The 19,470-nt window shown below is 41.9% G+C and overlaps 1 protein-coding gene across 1 annotated transcript in view; it reads right to left on the bottom strand.

Moving 5' to 3' along the window:
* The window catches only part of BCAR3 (breast cancer anti-estrogen resistance 3), a 92,214-nt gene that overhangs the window by 55,643 nt on the left and 17,101 nt on the right, over positions 1-19,470 (bottom strand). The window contains exon 2 of the mRNA XM_018559224.1: positions 9,534-9,573. Within this exon, the coding sequence (XP_018414726.1) occupies positions 9,534-9,573 (40 nt within the window). The remainder of the gene's footprint in view (positions 1-9,533; positions 9,574-19,470) is intronic.

The raw sequence follows: 19,470 nt of genomic DNA on the forward strand, positions 1-19,470 counted from the left end.
GGGGGGGGGGGGGGCCTTCATGGTTTCTTGCACCGGGGCCCTGAAGGTTCTAGTTACGCCACTGCTCTCATATACACAGTACAGTGAAGGAGGACAGGAAGTGTGTAACAGGCAGGATCACTGGGTGGAAAAAAAAGCCTGAAAATGAAAGCAACCACCAAATCAAAAGGACTGGTAAGTTGCAATATACTTTATTAAAGGGGTTATTCACAAAAGGGTGAAGAGTTTGGAGAAGGCAGGAGAAGTGAACAATCTAGGACAACATAGCTGATTTGGAAAAATTCTCCAATTCAGCTCACTTTCCAGTTCAGCTACGTTGTCCTAGATTGTTCACTTCTAACTTTCCCAAACTCTTCACCCTTATGTATATAAACCTGTCAATGTTTGTTCTTTGGTTTAGATACGCTTCAACTCAGGGGTGGGCAAATAAATGTGGAGTTCAGGAGCCAGTGTGTTCAATCCATGCAGCAGGATGTGGAGTTGTTGTCAATGGAGCTATCTCAAAACCTCAAAAGTTAGCAGCTGTACTTTTTAATGAGCAGTGACTACCTGGCTCCAAGGATTTCTGCAGCCCTAGTTTAACGGCAGCGACCAATCTCTACCTCGTTGTGATGACGTGCCCACCAAAAATGCATCACATGCCGGTATCTAACTTCCCTTTTGTCAGTGCCATCAAGACCAGCATCTTCGTCACAAGAATGGCATGTGGGTGCTGACAGAAGTACCCACCCATATTCCACTGCCGAAGAGTGGAGGACTGGGATGGTGGCAGTTGCAGGACTGTAAATAATGGTTAGTATTACTGGGTGTTAAAAACGTTATGTAAAAAAAAAGGAGCCAGAGATTTGTTAATGGGGGAGGGGGCACAACAATGTTGATATTGTTCTTTTAGCATTCTGTAGTTCAGCTTTACGTTTTCCATGAAATGAAAGGTAAAACCGGATAACTGTTATTGGCAGCTTTAATGGATGAACTCCATTATATTTTAATACATAACCCATTTCAAATATATTGCCAACTCTGCATCAAATTTGAAAAGATAATTTCATACAGTTCGGTTTTGGAGTACTGTTCTTTAGGGGCGTGCGGTCTGGGGAGGCCATTATAGAAGAAAAAGCAGTCAGCTATTACAGGTGGCGCTTCATCTGGCTTTTGACAGTTATGTTCGGTTACACTAATACTACATTGTAAATTAACACAGTGATGCACAGCTACAACAGCCCCCAACTTGGAATCAGAGGCTTGAACTACAGGTGAAACTCAAATAATTAGAATATCGTGCAAAAGTAATTGCAGTAAGTGCTGCAAAAGGGGCCCAAACCAAGTACTGAGTACATATGCATGCTTGTATTTTTCAGAGGTCCGATATTGTTCTATGTACAATCCTTGTTTTATTGATTGCATGTAATAATCTACTTTTTTGAGGTTGTGGATTTGGGGTTCTTGGGGTTTTCATGAGCTGTAAGCCATAATCATCACAATTATGACAAATCATGGCTTGAATTATCTTGCTTTGCATGTAATGAGTCTATCTCATATATTAGTTTCACCTTTTAAGTTGCATTAGTGAAATAAATGAACTTTGCACGATATTCTAATTATTTGAGTTTCACCTGTATGTGGATGGTTTGGACCAATGGCAAAGCACCATTGGTACAAGCCGTCCAATCAAAAAAAAGAAGAAAACCCCTAAACTAACGGCATCCATCTAGATGCTTCATCAGTGACGAGCAAGCAAGCTCCCTGTCTCCTCCCTCCTCCACACATAGCTCAGTGACTGGGCCTGGGGCCAAAGGGACCTCACCTGCCACTGCACTCACTGCATATCCCTGCTGTGCTTCTCCTCTATATTCCTGGGGCACATCAACAGAGGTAAGGTGCAGTCTGCAAAGACTTATAGCAAAAAATATAAAGTATTGCCATCGCCTTCATCAAAAAATATCCATATAAAAAGACAACCTGTCAAGAGAAATATATGGGTGGTCGCCATTTCTGACCTCTTTCTGAAAATACTAGTTGGTTGGCTGCTATACTGACTCACTGGCTTGGTACATTCTGTGTCACTGACTTAGATTACCATGCCAAAAGTAGCGCTACATAGCACGACAATATGTGCACTGTAGCTCAATGTCTCTCAAAGTCACTCAGCTCAAATCAGCGCTGAAAAAGCGCTTTTTTTTATGTAGCTCAGTGTGAATGGGATCTTATGGCAGACCTCTAAATAGAACACTTATGGTGATATTACTGTAATACATGCTGTCATGTGAAAATTGTGTAATTGGCTATTTTAGATACATTGATTCATGAGTTATTACAATGACCTGTAACTCTTTAATTACTGAGGTCTGGTCTTCCAAAATAGCAAGTCTGTCATTGGCTAGAACGGCTCCTGATTTAAAACTAGTTCAGAACTTGCTGTATGAAACTAAGCTGGAAAAGAAGATTATTATTGCAGGAACCTGCTCACACCAATAAGTGTTGGATCGCTTCTGGAAATTCAACTGGACATTTGCAGATAAGCAAAATGCTGAATGCTGGCTTCTTATATGCTGCAAATAGTGTCACAGACAGAGGAACACTTCATATAAGTTAAAAATACCAAAATGACATATGCTATATAGTGCGGCAGTTCATAAGCGGACACAGTGGCCATTCAGATATCAGATATTTGCCATCTGGAGGAAACAGGAGCATGACTGGCAGAGTTCACAGATACACACACACACACATTTTATGACTTGGAACCAAAATTCATGCAAAGAGAACAAGGCCAGATTCTGAGAATACACACAAACAGGAAACCGGGAGATTAAAATAAAATGCTTGATGGATCTATCGCCTGATAAATATGTATGACAATGGATTTTAGGGTTGTCTAACTTTTACATATATGTCAGCTGATCTAAAGTTATGGTCTTTTTGATAAAACAAAGGTCTACAAGTACATATCCTATTTATAAATATATGTTGTATAAAATCCGGCTGATGACAGGTATCATTCATGTAGTGCCATGGGTATTAGAGGAAACCTGTATTGAGGAAAACATGGAGGCTATCATTGCAGATCTCCTTCTAAGACCGGGTGGCACACAGCACGAATTTCGGACAATTCAGCAGGAGTCGGCTGAAATTCGCTCTTTTGGTCACCCTATTCCATCAGCAGAAGTCGATCATTAGAATGACATTTGCCAAAGGAACATGTTGCAAAATCTTCAGCTGAATGGAGCTTGCAACTAATCAGCTGCAAGTTTCGATTGGGTATTCAGACAGCGACCGACGGCCGCTGTCAGAGTACAACAGAGGCGGCGGGAGAATTTGTCCATCCACACTGTTCTGCGTGGATGGAGGAATCTGTTATATTTTCTTTGTTCAGCCTACAGGTCAAATGAAGAAAGTATACTGCAGTTTGAATAAAGAAAATATACTCTGTATAGCCTAAGAATAATAGAAAAATGGACCTTCCCACCCTCCCTTAAAAAAAAAACTGAGAACAATAAACAAATATCTATATCAAACAAATGCATTCCCTTCTCATATTTCACATAATCTTGCAGTTTACAAATGGATCTTTCACAAAGGTGCTGGCGATGTAGCCTTCCCAGGTGGTAGCTGTGAGGCCAGGGCTACGTCACCAGCACTTAGGAAGAGCAGGAAGTGAGTGTAATTAAAATGTAAGTTTTGCAAAAAATCTTTTTTATTAAACTTTGAATGGGCTGTGTTTATAGATGTGTATGCAATGTTTTAAAATGTTTCTTGGTGGGGGAGGGACAGAGAGGGAGAGAGGAAGAGAGGGAGGGGAGAGAGGAAGAGAGGGAGGGGAGAGAGCGAGCGAGCGAGAGAAAGAAAGAGAATGTATGCTGATGCCGTGAACAACCACTCATCACCTAATAAATTCACATTTCAGTAAACATTTCAATTTTATATCAAATGTATTGTGCATTCTAAAAATATAATTATGGAAAGTTATTTTTAGACAACAAGTAAACGATTAGAAATGATCATGACTTGCTGGAATGTACAGACTGTAATAAATTCCCCAGGCTGCATGTCAGGGAACAGTTTCAGATTCCCACACTCATGATCACATACAGATCTAAACCAGATGCTGGTTCTGGTTCATGTGCGGACACTAAACCTGCATTACATACATTTTATGCACAGGAATGAATGCAAATAAGTCTTAACTGGATGAGGTAAGGAATTATCATTGGACAATAAAACGATAAACCGGTCACTAGATGGCAGTCTAACACAGGTTGTGTGCAGCCTTTCCACCGTCAGCGTAAATGACATAAATTCCATTGGAAGTGACTGCACACTGTCCAGGGAGTGTCTGCCCAGCAAAGTAACATCAGTAGAGTATAGTAGTAGAAGCACTCACAGGTCTTGAGCAGAAATGTATATCCACAGAGGAGTTTATTCTGTCCAGCGTTTTGATGAATCACAGTCCATCTTTGTCAAATCATAGAGCAGATGGATATTTCATTTTGTGGGTGGTTTTAGAAATCATACATATATATTGAATCTTTTTTTCTCAATATCATTAACCTGAGGCACAGTGATTAAAATAGATGATCCTTCAACTTTGGCTATGTAGTTTTACAATAACTTCCCATGTTTCCTGTTCCTCCGTCAGGATATAGTATAATGTACCAGAGCTGCAAGCTACAGCAATAGTCCACCATGAGTTTAATACAGCAGAGCATGGGATACATATTATGGGATACATATTTGCACACTGGTATAGACTAATACATTCAGGGGATAATATGTATTCATAAGCGGTCTGGAGCCCAGGGGCGTATTTACCGCAAGGCAAAGTAGGCGTTTGCCTAGGGCGGCACCTTCCTGGGGGGCGGCCGTAGTCAAATGCCTATGTTGTGAAGAGGAGGGGAGAGCTGGAGCCCGTCTGTGTGTAGGAGTGGAGGGCGGCTTGCCTGCTTGTGAAGAGGGTAAGCCCTGTCCCAAAACACAATCGCTGTGTGCCAAGGTTATATCACACAATGTGTACCCCGGAATGTGTGATTTCATAAGACATATTGAGGGTCAGCAAGCAGATGTGCGGCTAGAAATATATAGGCTGGATGACTTGTTTTTCAAGATTCAGTGTGTGGGGCTCATCAAAATACAGGCTCCACCACCTAATATGGGCCCATTAACACTAAAGCTGGCCATACACCTATAGATTGTCTGCAGACTTTCTATGGCCAGATGGAAAAAGTGCAACAGATTCCCCCATCTATGCTAAACTGTGTGGATGGAGGAATCTCCCGCTGGGCCAAGCTTCAGTATCTTGCTAATCGACCCCGCTGGCTCTCAAAACACCTAACAATGCCAGCATCCAATCAGATTGCCCAGGTATTTGACAGTCAGCGGGGCCAATTAGCAATATACTGAAGCTTGACCCAGTGGGAGATTCCTCCATCCACACAGTTCAGCATAGATGGAGGAATCTGTTGCACTTTTCCATTTGACCATAGAAAATCTGCAGATAATCTATATGTGTATAGTCAGCTTTACAAATGAGGCCAGATCACTGAGTCTTATCAATTCCTCAGTAAGACTCATGTGATCAGCAGTGTGCTTTACAATACAATGACAGCTGTCACTGTTCGCAGCGGTTCGCAGGCCAGTCACAGGTAATTGCATATGCACAGTCTGTGTGCAGGTGCGATTGTCCGCATGTACTCCCAGCACGTGCAATTACATGCAAACAGCTTGTGTGGCTGCGGGTGATGACAGTGGGGAAGCTAGACATTCTGTCACCCAGTACAAAGGCTCAGAGTTGCTCCACCCCAAGGTAGAAGATCTCCATCCACACAACCAGTTGGCAGCCAGGGCACATACTGGGAGGTCATGGTACTAGAAACAGAGAACAGGTAATTAGCTTTGGCATCTTACAGTAGATTCATGCTGCAAAAATGTCACAGGTCCGGAAGAATAACATTTAAAATGAAGACTGGGGAATCAGAGGGTCCCGATATATCATACAAATAGAATCATTTTGCAGTAGTGTCCTGTCTAATTACTCTGTCTGACAGGTAGATGATTTAAAGCTGAACTCTAAATACAATAGCCATGTGCGTCCTTACTTGAATCTTGGGGAGCTTTGAACAGGGCCGGTGCTAGGCTTTTTGCCTAGACAGGCAAAGTTGCATTTTTGCGCCCCCCCCCCTCCCCGAACCCCTGTAGCGCTGGGCCTGCTCCCTATCAGCATGTTTTTTTTCTTCACTTACCTTTGGTGCGGGATAGCAAGTACTTGTCAAAATGCCCTGTTTTTTCCACCCTCACCCTGCAGCGCCCTCAGGCGGCCCCTTGCCTTGCGGTAGCGCCGGGCCTGGCTTTGAGTATTTCTTCCAGATCTGTGCCGTAATCCAGCAAGAAATGTTGCCTATGTACAGGAGCTTCCTGTAACAAAAAGCAGTCACTGCTGCTCTCTCTCCTTGAGCAGGCTGACTTGTCTTGTATCACTCCCTCCTGTAGTTTGGCGAGGCTGTTGACCCTTCCCACACATTGATGATGTCACTGCTAATTTTACAAGGGAATATCTGGGTTTACAAAAGGCATCTGGTGCACGCAAAGTGGATTTATATTCTTTGTGGCTATTGAGGAATATACAGTATATAATAATATAAGTGAACGTTTTCGTTCCTGGAGTTCAGGTTTAAGTTGGAGCGTCCTCCCTTAACTTAAGCCCAACTCCACTAAAAAAAAATCAAATGTGAGCAGATATCCGATCAGCAGATATTCTAAGCAGAGGGACACCCAGAAGTACGTACAGCCACAAGTCTTCCACCTCTTTTTTGGACAAACTTCTCCAACTGTTTCTGCTTCATTAATGGCGACACAGTAAAAGTCAGACGTGCCAAGTTTACAATTAGTCTGGTGCTTTGGTTCCCCTGCAGCCTTTGTGCAGACTTTCTAGTCACCCCATTTCGTCTCCAGATTTTGAGCTGCTTCCACCACGATTGCCCTTTCACAATTCCCTTTTTATCCAAGATGTAAAAACAGTCCATGCAGCTCTGGATCTGTCTGCTAACAAGCCGTGAAAAGGGATTTGCAAAAACAATAGCCTGTTGTCCTCTGTGTGAGCCTAATGCGACTTGTATGAAGCGGATAATGGATGCATTAGCTAGTGATGTAGGTTTTCTTGTGCGCACATCCCACAGGACAAGAAGCATCCCCCCGTCTCGTGGGACGCAAGATCAGACCGGGCTGTGACTAGGCCCCTACAATGTACTGAAGCTGAACTTATTACTTTACAAATCAAGTCCTTGTGAGCTAAAAATAGGCAATGTAGGTCATGCCCTTCACTGCTTATTCCAGTGTCCAAAGAAACACAATAATTCCATTTGCTATTATAATAGGCGATTGGTGGACTTGGCCAAGGTGCCGAGTGATTACGCCCCTGGTTTCATATACAGGCAATGTTTTTGCTTACAGCCCCATTGAGGCCGTATTATATCCTGTATAATTATCAATGTATTAACTATGGTAGGTCTAAAACCAACATTTTTTCTTTCTTTTTTTGGGATGGATTAGGGAAAGGTTAGAGCCAGGGTAGGCAAACTTGGTGCTCCAGCTGTGGTAAAACTACAAATCTCATTATGCCTCTGCCCCTGGGAGTCATGCCTGAAGCTGTAAGGCAGTGCCTTATGGGATTTCACAACAGCTGGAGTGCCGAGGTTGCCTAACCCTGGGTTAGAGCCTGTCAGGATTTTTTAACCACTTGCTGACCGGGGGTATTAAACCCCCTCCCTGCCCAGGCCATTTTTCAGTATTCAGCGCTGCTGCCATCCGCCTGTTATTTTACAATGGGCTGACGGCAAGGGGTTAAGGGTAAGTTTACCTATTATTAAAAAAATTAAATGGTAAACTGGCTCCCAACACCTCCTGAATACCATGTCCCACTGCCCATGCCAGCCGCTGGAGGGGTCTGAACACTTGAAAACATCACTAGCCCCGTAGGCTGCGTTGCATCACAATGCTCCCTAAGGTTAGCCGTCATTGGTCAGCATGGTCACATGACTAAATAATGGAGAATCTCTTCTGAGCAATATTTCTTCTGGAGCACTGAAGCAAAAGACAGAAGACATTCCTATTGGTCATCATTACCATGGTCGCTGACCAATGACCTCTAGCCTTCCCTGTCCCCATTGGATAAGCTCCCCTTACCTCTTGTTCTGGTGACAAACTGGAAAAATTTGGATTCCTCATAATTTTCTATCCCAGTGACAATGTCAAAAGGACAAAGAGAGAGGGTGAACCTCTGTATGAAGTAACTGTGCCTTGAGTATCATTTTCTCACTATATAAGGCTTTTAAAGTGAACCTGTGCTCCAAAGTCTCGCTTAAGGCTCCATTCACACGTGGCAATCTGGCATTCCTTCGGCAAGAACCTACTAATTCCTGCAGCAGATGCGGCCGCTGTACCCATTGAAGTAAATGACGGGGTGACCGCGGCCACACCTGTAAGCAGCAGTCTGCATGTAATCATACATGGTTTGGAATAGATCATTGCCCCTGGACACATCTATTGTGCATCCAGCAACAATCATCTATCCCAAACCGCATGTAATTGTATCATGCATCATTACATGCGGATTGCCCCTTACAGATGCGGTTGCTGTCACCCTGTCATTTACTCCAATGAGTACATCGGCCGCATCGAAATGGGAAATGCTGCCGGCATGCCCACTATTACCTTCATAAGCTAGAAAAGCTTACTTTCTGCCCGTCTTGGATTTAGTTTCTGCAGCCTACCATCCAACTAGCATGCCACTGAGGTGATCTCTTTAAAAGGTGGAAGGACCTTTTCCTTTTTGTTGCATTGCGTTACAACTAGTTTGTCACAATATGATTTACAATGCTCATCGAATTGTAATATGGATGTCAGATGATGTTGCAATGCATACAATTGCATTGCTAGAAGACATTCTGTACCTTTCCTTTATTTTGATTATTCTACTACGTTTGAGATTTAGCCATTGCTTGTTGTATTTCCATTTATTACGTGAAATAAAAAAAGAAAAATATTGAAAAGAAAAAAGGTGGAAGGACAGTTATTGCAGCTGGACAAATCCCAGGAGCCAGGTAGCCAATGCTCATTAAAAATTAAAGCTGGCACACAGCTTCTGAGGCTCTCTCTAGTTGTTGTCAATGGAGAAAATCCTGCTGGCTCCTGGATTGGACAGACTGGATCCTGAATTCCATATTAATTTGTCCACTCCTTCCATCATTTCAGGGATAGTTAGTTCCTATACTAACAAAGTGAAGCTAAATCGGAGGAGCAGAAGAGTCTCACTTCTCCTGATACATTCATGTAGCATAATGTAAACTTCCTAACAGGGACAGCCAGAGTTTATTAAATGATGTGGCCAGACTCGTAAACTCCTGAGATCTTTCCACCAGAAACCCAGAGAGATTTCAAAGAATCCTCCTAAAACGATCAGCTATGAAAAAGGAAACTCTGTTTCCAGTGTAAATAAAATAAAGCTGTACATTTCCTGTTGTTAGGTGTAAATGAAAGCTTACCTTGACATATTCCATGGTGGAATCCGGTGAAGCATGAGCCCTAAAATGGAGCAGAAACAAAAACGGAGTCAGTAAACCAGAGCTGGACAGCGGCCAGAGAAGAGGAACCTGTTGTACTCTGTGTAATCAGTGACAACCTCAGTGCTATTATAAAGTAGATTTTACAATTTCTGCACCAATGTGTTTACGACTTTTGGTTCCCTTATTCTTTTCAAGGCTGAGCTGCCCCAGTTACTGTTACTTTTTATACACTGCTGTCACACGAGGGACTCTGTTAACACAGCGCCATTGTAATAGCTGATGATACAGTGTTTAATTGTGCTACAAAGTCCAGTTTAAACTGTCTGCAGCGGTTTTCCATAAACATTACACAGCAGCACAGAGAAACCACTTCAGGTGAATGGATATTATGAAAACAAAGCTTTATAAAAGGAATAGGAACATGGTAGAAAGGTTTTATCTAGGGTCTTTGTTCACAATACGACTGCCAACTTCACATTCAGCCATTTTGCTGTTGTTGGATATGATGGGTAAAGGTAACATAAAATGTGCCAACTGTTATCTTTACCTTTTAAAAATCTACCAAATTTCCAACTGGATTGATTCTGTTAAAGTGGCTCTGTAGCATAAAATAAATACAGTAAACTCCATTACCCGGCATTCAAGCACCCAGAATTTGTTTTTGGAGGACATATATGTTGCTTGAGAGTTAATAGTAACCTATTATTAGGCAACCAGAAACTACAGTTATCCAGCATCTACCAATACCCATGGGTACCGGATAACTGGGAGTTTACTGTAAATAGATACAGTGGTACCTTGGTTCACAAACACTTCTGTTCACACACAATTCGGTTCGCGAACAGCAAGTCTGGTAAAATTTTGCTTCTGTTCGCGAACTCCGCATCAGGTGACGAACACAACCGCAGCCTTCTTCCCTGCTCTGAAACATTCTATTAGAGCTCATGCACACCTGCGTCCAGGGATTTACATCCATACGCATAAACGGCTGTACATAAGTACTGGCACATACCCACGCACAGCTACTAAATTATATGGAAGGCTGTATGCAGCACCCACGGCTCCCTGGCGGGGGAAAATACACTGGTACTTATATGGGTTTGTGTGCATTAGCCTTAGTTGGTGAGCCAGCTGATCATAGTGGTGGCTAATAGGACTGTGGCGATGTGGGAAGGAACAGGCAACCCAGGAATGTTGGAGCTTTGTCCATTCGGAACAGTGTTACTAAAATTCACACATGTACCACTGCAATAGCCTGTAATATGTACCTGTAAATCTGGGCACCACCTGGTAATACCACAATGCTGCTCACCCAACATTCTACCCACCCCCAGCAGCCAAGATGTTATCAGGTGGCTCTAGGCATTGGGAGATTTTTAAATAGATGATTAAAGGATATCTGTAATGAGACAAATAATAGCCTGCAACTGCCAAATAATCTCTCTGAAAATGCTAGCTGCTTGTCTGTCATGCCGATCCACAAACTTCAATGTTTTGATTTATGAACCTGGAACACGTATGCAGATTAGGAGTAATGGCATATCTCTGACATTTGGTTACCTTTAAATGTATACACCAAACCTGAAAGTTAATGCATATAGTGAGCACAGACTACCCATTCAGTACTTCAATTCTTCATTCAAGCGTTGCTGAAGTGCACAAAGCCATCCAATCCTTTTGTTAGTAATGAGGTGCTCTGAGGACCAATGCTTATGATGCAGGAAACGTATTCTTAAACCCACTTACCACAGGCTCTTTGCCGTCTCTCACATACAGAGAGGCCGGTATAAAAGAACAGTCAGTACAAAGATGTTTCTCACAGTCAGCAGATTCAACCCTTCTTTTGGCATTTAAAGGGATTGGTGAACATAGATTGAACTTTCTGACTTCACCACACCTGCAGCATTTTCTAGCTAGAGATAATAACTAATTTCACTTGTTGCCTGGAATTACTCTTTTGAGAATTTCCAGTGACTTTCACTATGTCTTAAACTCCAACTGCATGTGAGTTCCGAAGCACCTGGCAGGCATGAAAGTGCAGTTCACAGCCATTTTAAGGTGCTAAGGTCGGATGTGAAGGAATGATCTGATCACCCTCAGGTAGCTGTATCTGCTGGTGCATCCCTAAACATGTAAGTTTAGCTTTACCCAGCATTGGCCTATGAGGATCACAGTGGTGAAGCACAAAAATACATCTCCCAGGGCTGGCTCATCAGTGGAAGACAATTAAGACAATCATTTCTAACTGGTCCAACCACTGTGTAGCCTGATAGGCGACAATGGACATTGTCTGCAGGACTCATAGATATGTTCATAAAATGACAAAAACAGCCTGTGGCATCATCCCACACCTGCTGGTATCTGTAAGAAAGACACAGCACATGCAAGGAAGAATTTTTATTGATCTCCAGGCAAGAACCAAATTAGCCCTCATACCTCGCCCTCCTTTGCTAGATCATGTCTCTGCATCAGCTATTTCCTTTACCTAATTTCTGTAGCAAGAAACGGCTTTTATTACTCTTTGCGACATCATCACCAGGCTTGAAAATTTTTTGGAGGGGCAACTTCTGCAAGGAGGGATCAGTAAGGTGTCCTAGGTCAATTCCTATTGACATAGGCACAGCTTCCAGAACTACATTACTGCCTCTGGGCAGTAAATAAGTGGGGAAAAAATCAATGTATGCATGCAACTCAGACAGGGCTGGCAACGCTGGTTGGTATTTCCGTACAACAGAGGCAGCATTGTCGGCTCACTACAGAAATTTAGAAGCTCACTGTATTTCCGGTATGATTTCCAGGTAATTGTCAGGTACTTGCAATCTTTTAAAGGGATACAGCATAGGGAAATATGCATGCATTGCAGAGATGCTCTGAATATGTATTTTTAAAATTTTGCCCACACATACTTTGGAGTCTATTTATACATGCTTTCATCCAAGATTCACACATTTTTATAATTGACTTCAATGGAAAAATGTGGGGTGAATCTTGTGTAAAAACATTTATAAATAGGCCACTTTAAAATTACACTAAATTCAGGAGTTAAATCTTAAAAATGCATTCAAGTACCTTAACTATTAACAAAAATGTTTCTCATTTGTGTATCACTCTGTAGAACCTCAAATCATCTCTGAATTGGAGCAGACACTATGCTTCCTTCTGGAGGCTGGCTACTTTTGTTCCCCATGGTCCTTGTGTGTGTTGTTAAGTAGCCACCACTCCAGCCTCACTCATGTAAAGGACTACAATCTCAGTACAAATCAATAAAACTATACGTGAGGTTGTAGTCCATCACGGGAGTGAGCTTGGAGCGGTGACTACTTTACAACACACACAGGGACCATGGGGAACAAAAGTAGCCACCCTCCAGAAGGAAGGACAGTGTCAGCACCAATTCAGAGATGATTTGAGGATCTACAGCCGAGTGATACACAAATAAGCTACATTTGTGTTAATAGTTAGGGTACTTGAATGTGTTTTTAAGATTGAACTCTTGAGTTAAGTGTCGCTTTAAGTCTAGTGACAGACTCCAGTAAATGTGTCCATTTAACCCCTTCATGACTGAGGCCCTTTTTTCCATTTTTGCACCCATGTTATATTCCACATTTTAGGCCTGAAAATGACGTAAAACCCCCCAACATTATATATTTTCTGAATGCCAAGACCCTATAGAATAAAATGGTGGTAGTTGAAAATTTTTATGTTGCGCAATATTAGCGCAACTCCTTATTAAACCCCAAAATTTAGTGACAAATTTAATTAAATGCCCCAAAACACAACAAATTACCCATTTTTTTAATGAAATATAAAAGATGAGGTATATATGAGAAATATAAAAGATGAGTAAAACGATACCCAACATGCCCAGTTTACAGATTGCGTGCGACCGTGAAACGGCGAAGAGTAGAGCAGGTGAGTAATGTACCTCGTTACCGAACACCAATGAATGCAGTGTTAAAAGTGATACAATTGTTTTGCTATCTCATTAGACTGAACATAGTAGTTAAACTTCAAATTCTATATTATTAATAATAAACACAGACGATGAGCAGGCAGCAAGAGTCTATACAAGTCTGCATATACCCTTAAAGTGACATTAAACCCTCAGATTTTTTAAAATAAAACAAATAGTGTAATGTGTGCCTTACTGTAATCCATGGTAGTTTCCCTTCTCTTAGCTGCTCTTCCTTTTAAATATGTATCTGTTCTCATGCTGGGGGAGAACTTATCTTTTCAGCTCAGGGCCTCTTCCTGTAGTGCTGGCTCAGGTTACAGCCTACACACAGACATCGTGTGAGACAAGGCAGTCTGCTGAAAAGGGAAGTTCTCTCCAAGCATGAGAACAGATACATATTTAAAAGGAAGAGGAGCAAAGAGAAGGGAAACAACCATGGATTACAGTAAGGCACACATTACAGTATTGTTTTATGTTAAAAAATCTGAGGGTTTAATGTCACTTTAAGCACAACCAACTCTTCCAGCATCTACCAGAAGTGCCACACAACTAGTCCAGGCCTGAAATTAACCGCAGATATGATATACACACTGCGTGCAAGTTATTACTACCACTTAGCATTCACATAGGGATACTTAACTGTGGATTAACTACACATTCCAAAAGCGAACAATTACAATAGTCGCAACAGAGTGATTAATAACGAAGCAATTCAGAATGTGTTCCAGGCATTTTAACTTTACAATAGGATTTCTACATTTGCGTTGGCAGTAAAACAATTAATACACAAATTCTCTCTGGATAGAATAATAGTAAAATCTAGGGCAAATACTTCATATCAGCTGTAGTGGAATGTTATAGATACCAATTTATTGTGCATTCATCGGCTTCCATACCCCTCCTACTCAACCTGCCGCCTGCCAATTAGTCAAGTTCATTGACCCCCTGAATTCTAGATTGTAAAGCTAAACATGGATGTGAAAAATAACATGGAGTGATCAGTGCTTACGTTCAGATTCTGACCTAACCAGGAGGCCTCCTCTAAAGACATTTTGTTGGTTCTTCTTTGACATAAATTAGCCAGAGTGAGATGGGGGAAAGGGTTCAAGAAGACAAAGGAGTTAACACAACATAATCACTGGCTCTGAGAAGTAGAACAGTGGCTCATGTTTATTCAAGAATGCCAAATGAAGGCCCCAGGAAGCCGTTTCACATCTTTGAATGACTATGGGATGTTTCATTATGAACACAAACCCCCCTCTCTGGCTTAGGTCATGGGTTGATTGTTCAGGAGAGGAGGCGACGTCTTAAAAGTACACCTGTCATCATGTTATACTGCTTGAACTGCTATTAGAAATAAAATACAGACACACAGCTCTGGACCCTCTATAAAGAGCCATGGGAGCCCTGAATCAGGGAGCTCGTTCATGCAAATTCAACCTTAGAAGAGACAGTTGACTCTCTGCCCCACCCAGGTCTCCCTATTGCTCCATGGGACACCGATCACATTACTTGAACTACACAGTAGTAGAAGGTGGCCTTCAAGTGCTGGAAATTAATTTTAAAGAACACAAAATAGTGACAGGTGCAATAGCTATGTACAGACATTGAATTCAGATCAAATAGGTTGGCATTGTCCTGCCACCAAAATATTTTTCTGCAATAGGAACTTTCCACAAATATGCATTCTTGGTCAAAGGTCCAAGTTTAAATCTATGGAGGAGCAAGGGGTAAAAGGAGAAAGACAAATACTGCAATAGCTTATCTTGTGGGGAAAGCAATTGTGAGCACCTGGAAAAACCCAACTTGTTTAATCATTTCTTCGCCAACAAAGGATCCAGTTAAGGGATAGAGAGGCCTAAAGAAGTTGAGGATTACTATCTAGCAAATGATCCTTTTTCTGAACTGAACATAACATGCCAGATCAAGCAAAGATTATGTTGTGTCTGCGAGCACCCTAAATGGTATTTACAATCACAATACAATTCAAGACAAGACAGGGCCCTCCTTACCATCTTGTCTTGAATTGTATTGCGATTGTAATGTCTTCCTTATATTGTAAAGCGCTGCGCAACTGTTGGCGCTATATAAATCTTGTATAATAATAATACTGTATGGTGTGATTAGATACTGATGTGAACCTATTCATTGTATTACTGCTGTGGTATTAGTATACAACACATGATTTAGGTACTGAGCAATTCGGTCCCACCAGTGTTTCATTTCATGACAAAGTCTCTGTTGGTTACTACATGAAGTGGTCCCTAGAAATCTCATGTACTAACACTGGAGCCCCCACCACCTCTTTTAAACATTAGCGAGATTCCTGATCTTAAGCTAGTTACAGTGTCTAGTCTGCCACAGTGTCTAGTCTGCCAAGTCTGTTAACCAGTTGACATCCGCGGTGTTAAACCCCCTTCCCATCCAGGCCATTTTTCAGTATTCAGCGCTGCGGTACTTTGACTGACATTTATTCCGTCATGCAACGCTGTACTGAAATGAATTTTATACCCTTTTTTGGAGACAGATAGAGCTTTCTTTTGGTGGTATTTATTCACCACTGGGGGTTTTTAGTTTTTTTACTATATTAAGGAAAAATTACCGAATTTAAAAAAAAAAAAAAACAGTTTCCCCCTATATTAAATGATAAAACATTTATTATTATCCAATTTTTTGGTAAAATATAAAAGACGGGGTCACGTCGGGTAAAAAGACACCAAGCCAATGCTGCAGTGCCGTCCGTCCGTTTTTTTTTACAACAGGCGGACGGCAAGTGGTTAAACAAGAACTATGGCCTTTCATTAAACATATGTGCTGCTGATTTACTCTTTATGTTGTATGTTCACCGTAGATTTATTTTGGATATTTTATACCTTTGGCTTTTTGTACCTTGGTCTCTGTACCTCTCTCAATAAAAATTGTAATGTTTAAAAAAAAAAAAAATGTGCTACAGCTCTGAATTCTTTCCTGTCCTTTTCAGCTGTCCCTCCAGCGCTGGTGCGGGTCTCCGATCCAGCGCCGACTCCTTCTCTGATGTCCCATGGTGTCTGTGCGGATGCACGCTGCTCCAAAAACGTACATTGTGTCTCTCCTCGTCTCCCGGCCGAACATATGAAGTGCGCATGCGCCTGCCCCAAGATCCTTTCCGGCCGCCTGAGAATCTTCAGATGTTCGGACGGGAGCGCGCGGCGAAGGTAAGTTCAAACTCTTTTTAAAAGGTTTTTTTTTTAAATGTTTTTGCATATATCTACTGCTTGCTAGCAGTAGATACTGTATATGCAAAAATACACGAGGGTTTAATAACCCTTTAATTATAAGTGCATCTGCATTCACAGTTTCCTCTTAGTTCCTCCAGAAAGTCCCACAAATACCTCTTGATCCTGCCAGTGAAATTCATCTAATGCAGCTTCCTGTGATTGTGTGCCAACAATGCTGCACTGCTCCTGAATTCAGAGCACAGTTGCCACTGTCATGTAGGTTGTTCCTGCTTGCACTACAATGGGAAGAAAAATGTTGTGGGGGAAAGGGGGGGGGGGGCATGGCTATCCACTTGGTCACTGCTGATTCACTAGCCTGTCAATCAACACCTGGCCACACCTAGTCCTGCCCACTGCTTTCTGGATGGACAGCACTGGCTCTGATCCTAAAACCTTCCCACTGTGAGCTGCAGTGTTTAGGTGGGGGAGCGTGTGAGACACAAATATTGGAGGATCTGGCTCAGTCAGAAGTTTTTTTGTTTAATTTAGGAGTTTTGTGCATGACATTATAACCGGATTTGGTACTTGTTTAAACTGTCATACAAAAGCCTTTAGTTGTATATTAATAATGAACCTCAGTATTTTACGGGCATTGTCCATTACAAATATCACTTGAGAGGCAAATCTGCAACTATACTTCTGAACTGTCGTCCTTTTCATGCTTCACTGTCTGCATGCTTGTTCCAGGTGCTAAATGGTGATAGCCAGGATCCAGATTGCAGTCCCGAATCCTAAATGATTTAAAGACCAGTCAGCAAAGACTGCTTGTATAGTTCTTTCGTAACGGTTCTTTTACCTTTGACATGTTGACATTCATGTAATTTTATTCATGACCATTAGGGGTTGCTGTGGTCCCTTTATAATATAGATATCCATTATTAGCAGTGTATTCATGAGTACATATTTTGTGGGATCTGCTGGTTTGGATTATGTGCTCAAGAGTCTTTTCTTATTACTGTTTGTGTGTAGCCAAATCATTCAAATAGACAACAATACCTCCATATTATTACACAAGCTTCGTGAAATTATGAATACAGCACACGAAATACAAATGTAGTGAAAAATGCCAAAACTTTCCAACAGAAAATATCTCCCACACATACAAAAAATCCAGCAACTTAGTAGGTGTATCAGTCAATGTAACATTAATCTTTTCCATAACAAACAATGGGAATTTTTGTTATAAAACAGATGACATTTAGCCTAAATTTACAGAATGTACAATCTTCATAAAGAGTCAGCACCATATCCTTCTCTGGTACAATATATAATGTCCTTCACCATTATTACAATTGACAAAGCTTAGCCCGGTACATGTGCCAGATGGGACAATTTAGGTAAAGTATGGATAGGGAGGCAACAGGAGTTCAATGTATAGTACACCGATATTCAGTGCTAACCATCCACTTTATTAATCTAAATGGTCAAAGAACATTCCCCAATGAATCCTCCCACGCTAATGCTTTTCAACCCCTAACCTGGCTGACTAAGTAATGAAGCATAGTCAGTGGGTGAAATGCATCAGTTAGGAGGACCCAGCCAGGGACATGCTTTGACCATTTGGATAAATAAAGTGGATAGCTTGCACTGAATATTGGTGTATGGCGGTTGCTTCTCCTTTGTATCACTATGTAGTAGGGATGCACCGATACCGGTTTTTCTATATCGAGTGCCGATATATTTTTTTACGGTACTTATCGATACCAAATACTGATACCGGAAGTCCCATTAAGGAAGTCAAGGCGGCGTGTAATGATTAGCCGGGAAGCTGTCTCCATGCTCCCTCCCAGGTGACGAGGAAGCATGGAGCCGGCTATCTGGCCAATCAGGAAGCTAGGGGACGGGTAATAACTAGCCGCACTGCTTCCTGATTGGCCAGCTTCCCGACCAATCAGGAAGCTGGGCAGTGAGTCATTACACGCCGCCCGGCTTCATGATTGGTCGGGAAGCCGGCTCCATGTTCTCTCGTCCTCAGGAAGCTGGGGGGGCGAGTCATTACCAGCCCCCTGGCTTCTTGATTGGCTGGGAAGCCAGCTCCATGCTCCCTCGTCACCAGGGAGCATGGAGCTGGCTTCCCGGCCAATCAGGAAGCCGAACGGCGTGTAATGACTCGCCACCTGGCTTCCTAATACTGGAGGTTCCAGTATCAGTATAGGCATCAGGAGCATTTGGACAAGTACGAGTACTCACCCAAATACTCGGTATCGGCACCGATACTAGTATCAGTGCAGCCCTACTATGTAGTGTTAAAAGGAATACAGGTTTTAATACAGATTACACTGACTAGTTATATTGGGTGCTCTATTACAGTTTTTGTACCCAATATTCCTTCTTGTAGCTCATTAACTAAATGTAATAAAGGGTAATGACTAGAAACAATGTTTTTTTCTCATATTTCCAAAAGGAAGAGTTGGGCTAAGCAGAAGCTCCTTAGAGCAGAATGGCAGCTAAACTGAATGTCAAGCAGAGGAGAACTAGGTAGGGAGAGAAGGGCATTTGTCGTCGTCGTCCCCCAGGCCAATACATATATATTGGGTTGGTGTCCCTGAGAGAAGACACTCTCCCCTTTTAGATCTCAATGGCCACTATTCACTGCAGAATACTTTGTGGTGGACTGCTTAAGATGATTATGTGGTCTTATGTAAATTACTGTAGCAATCACAATTACCTAAGCAAAATAACAGTGTAATATATATATATATAT

Source organism: Nanorana parkeri, unplaced genomic scaffold (assembly GCF_000935625.1).
Source record: "Nanorana parkeri isolate BGI_ZX_2015 unplaced genomic scaffold, ASM93562v1 scaffold382, whole genome shotgun sequence".
NCBI classification, from domain to species: domain Eukaryota; kingdom Metazoa; phylum Chordata; class Amphibia; order Anura; family Dicroglossidae; genus Nanorana; species Nanorana parkeri.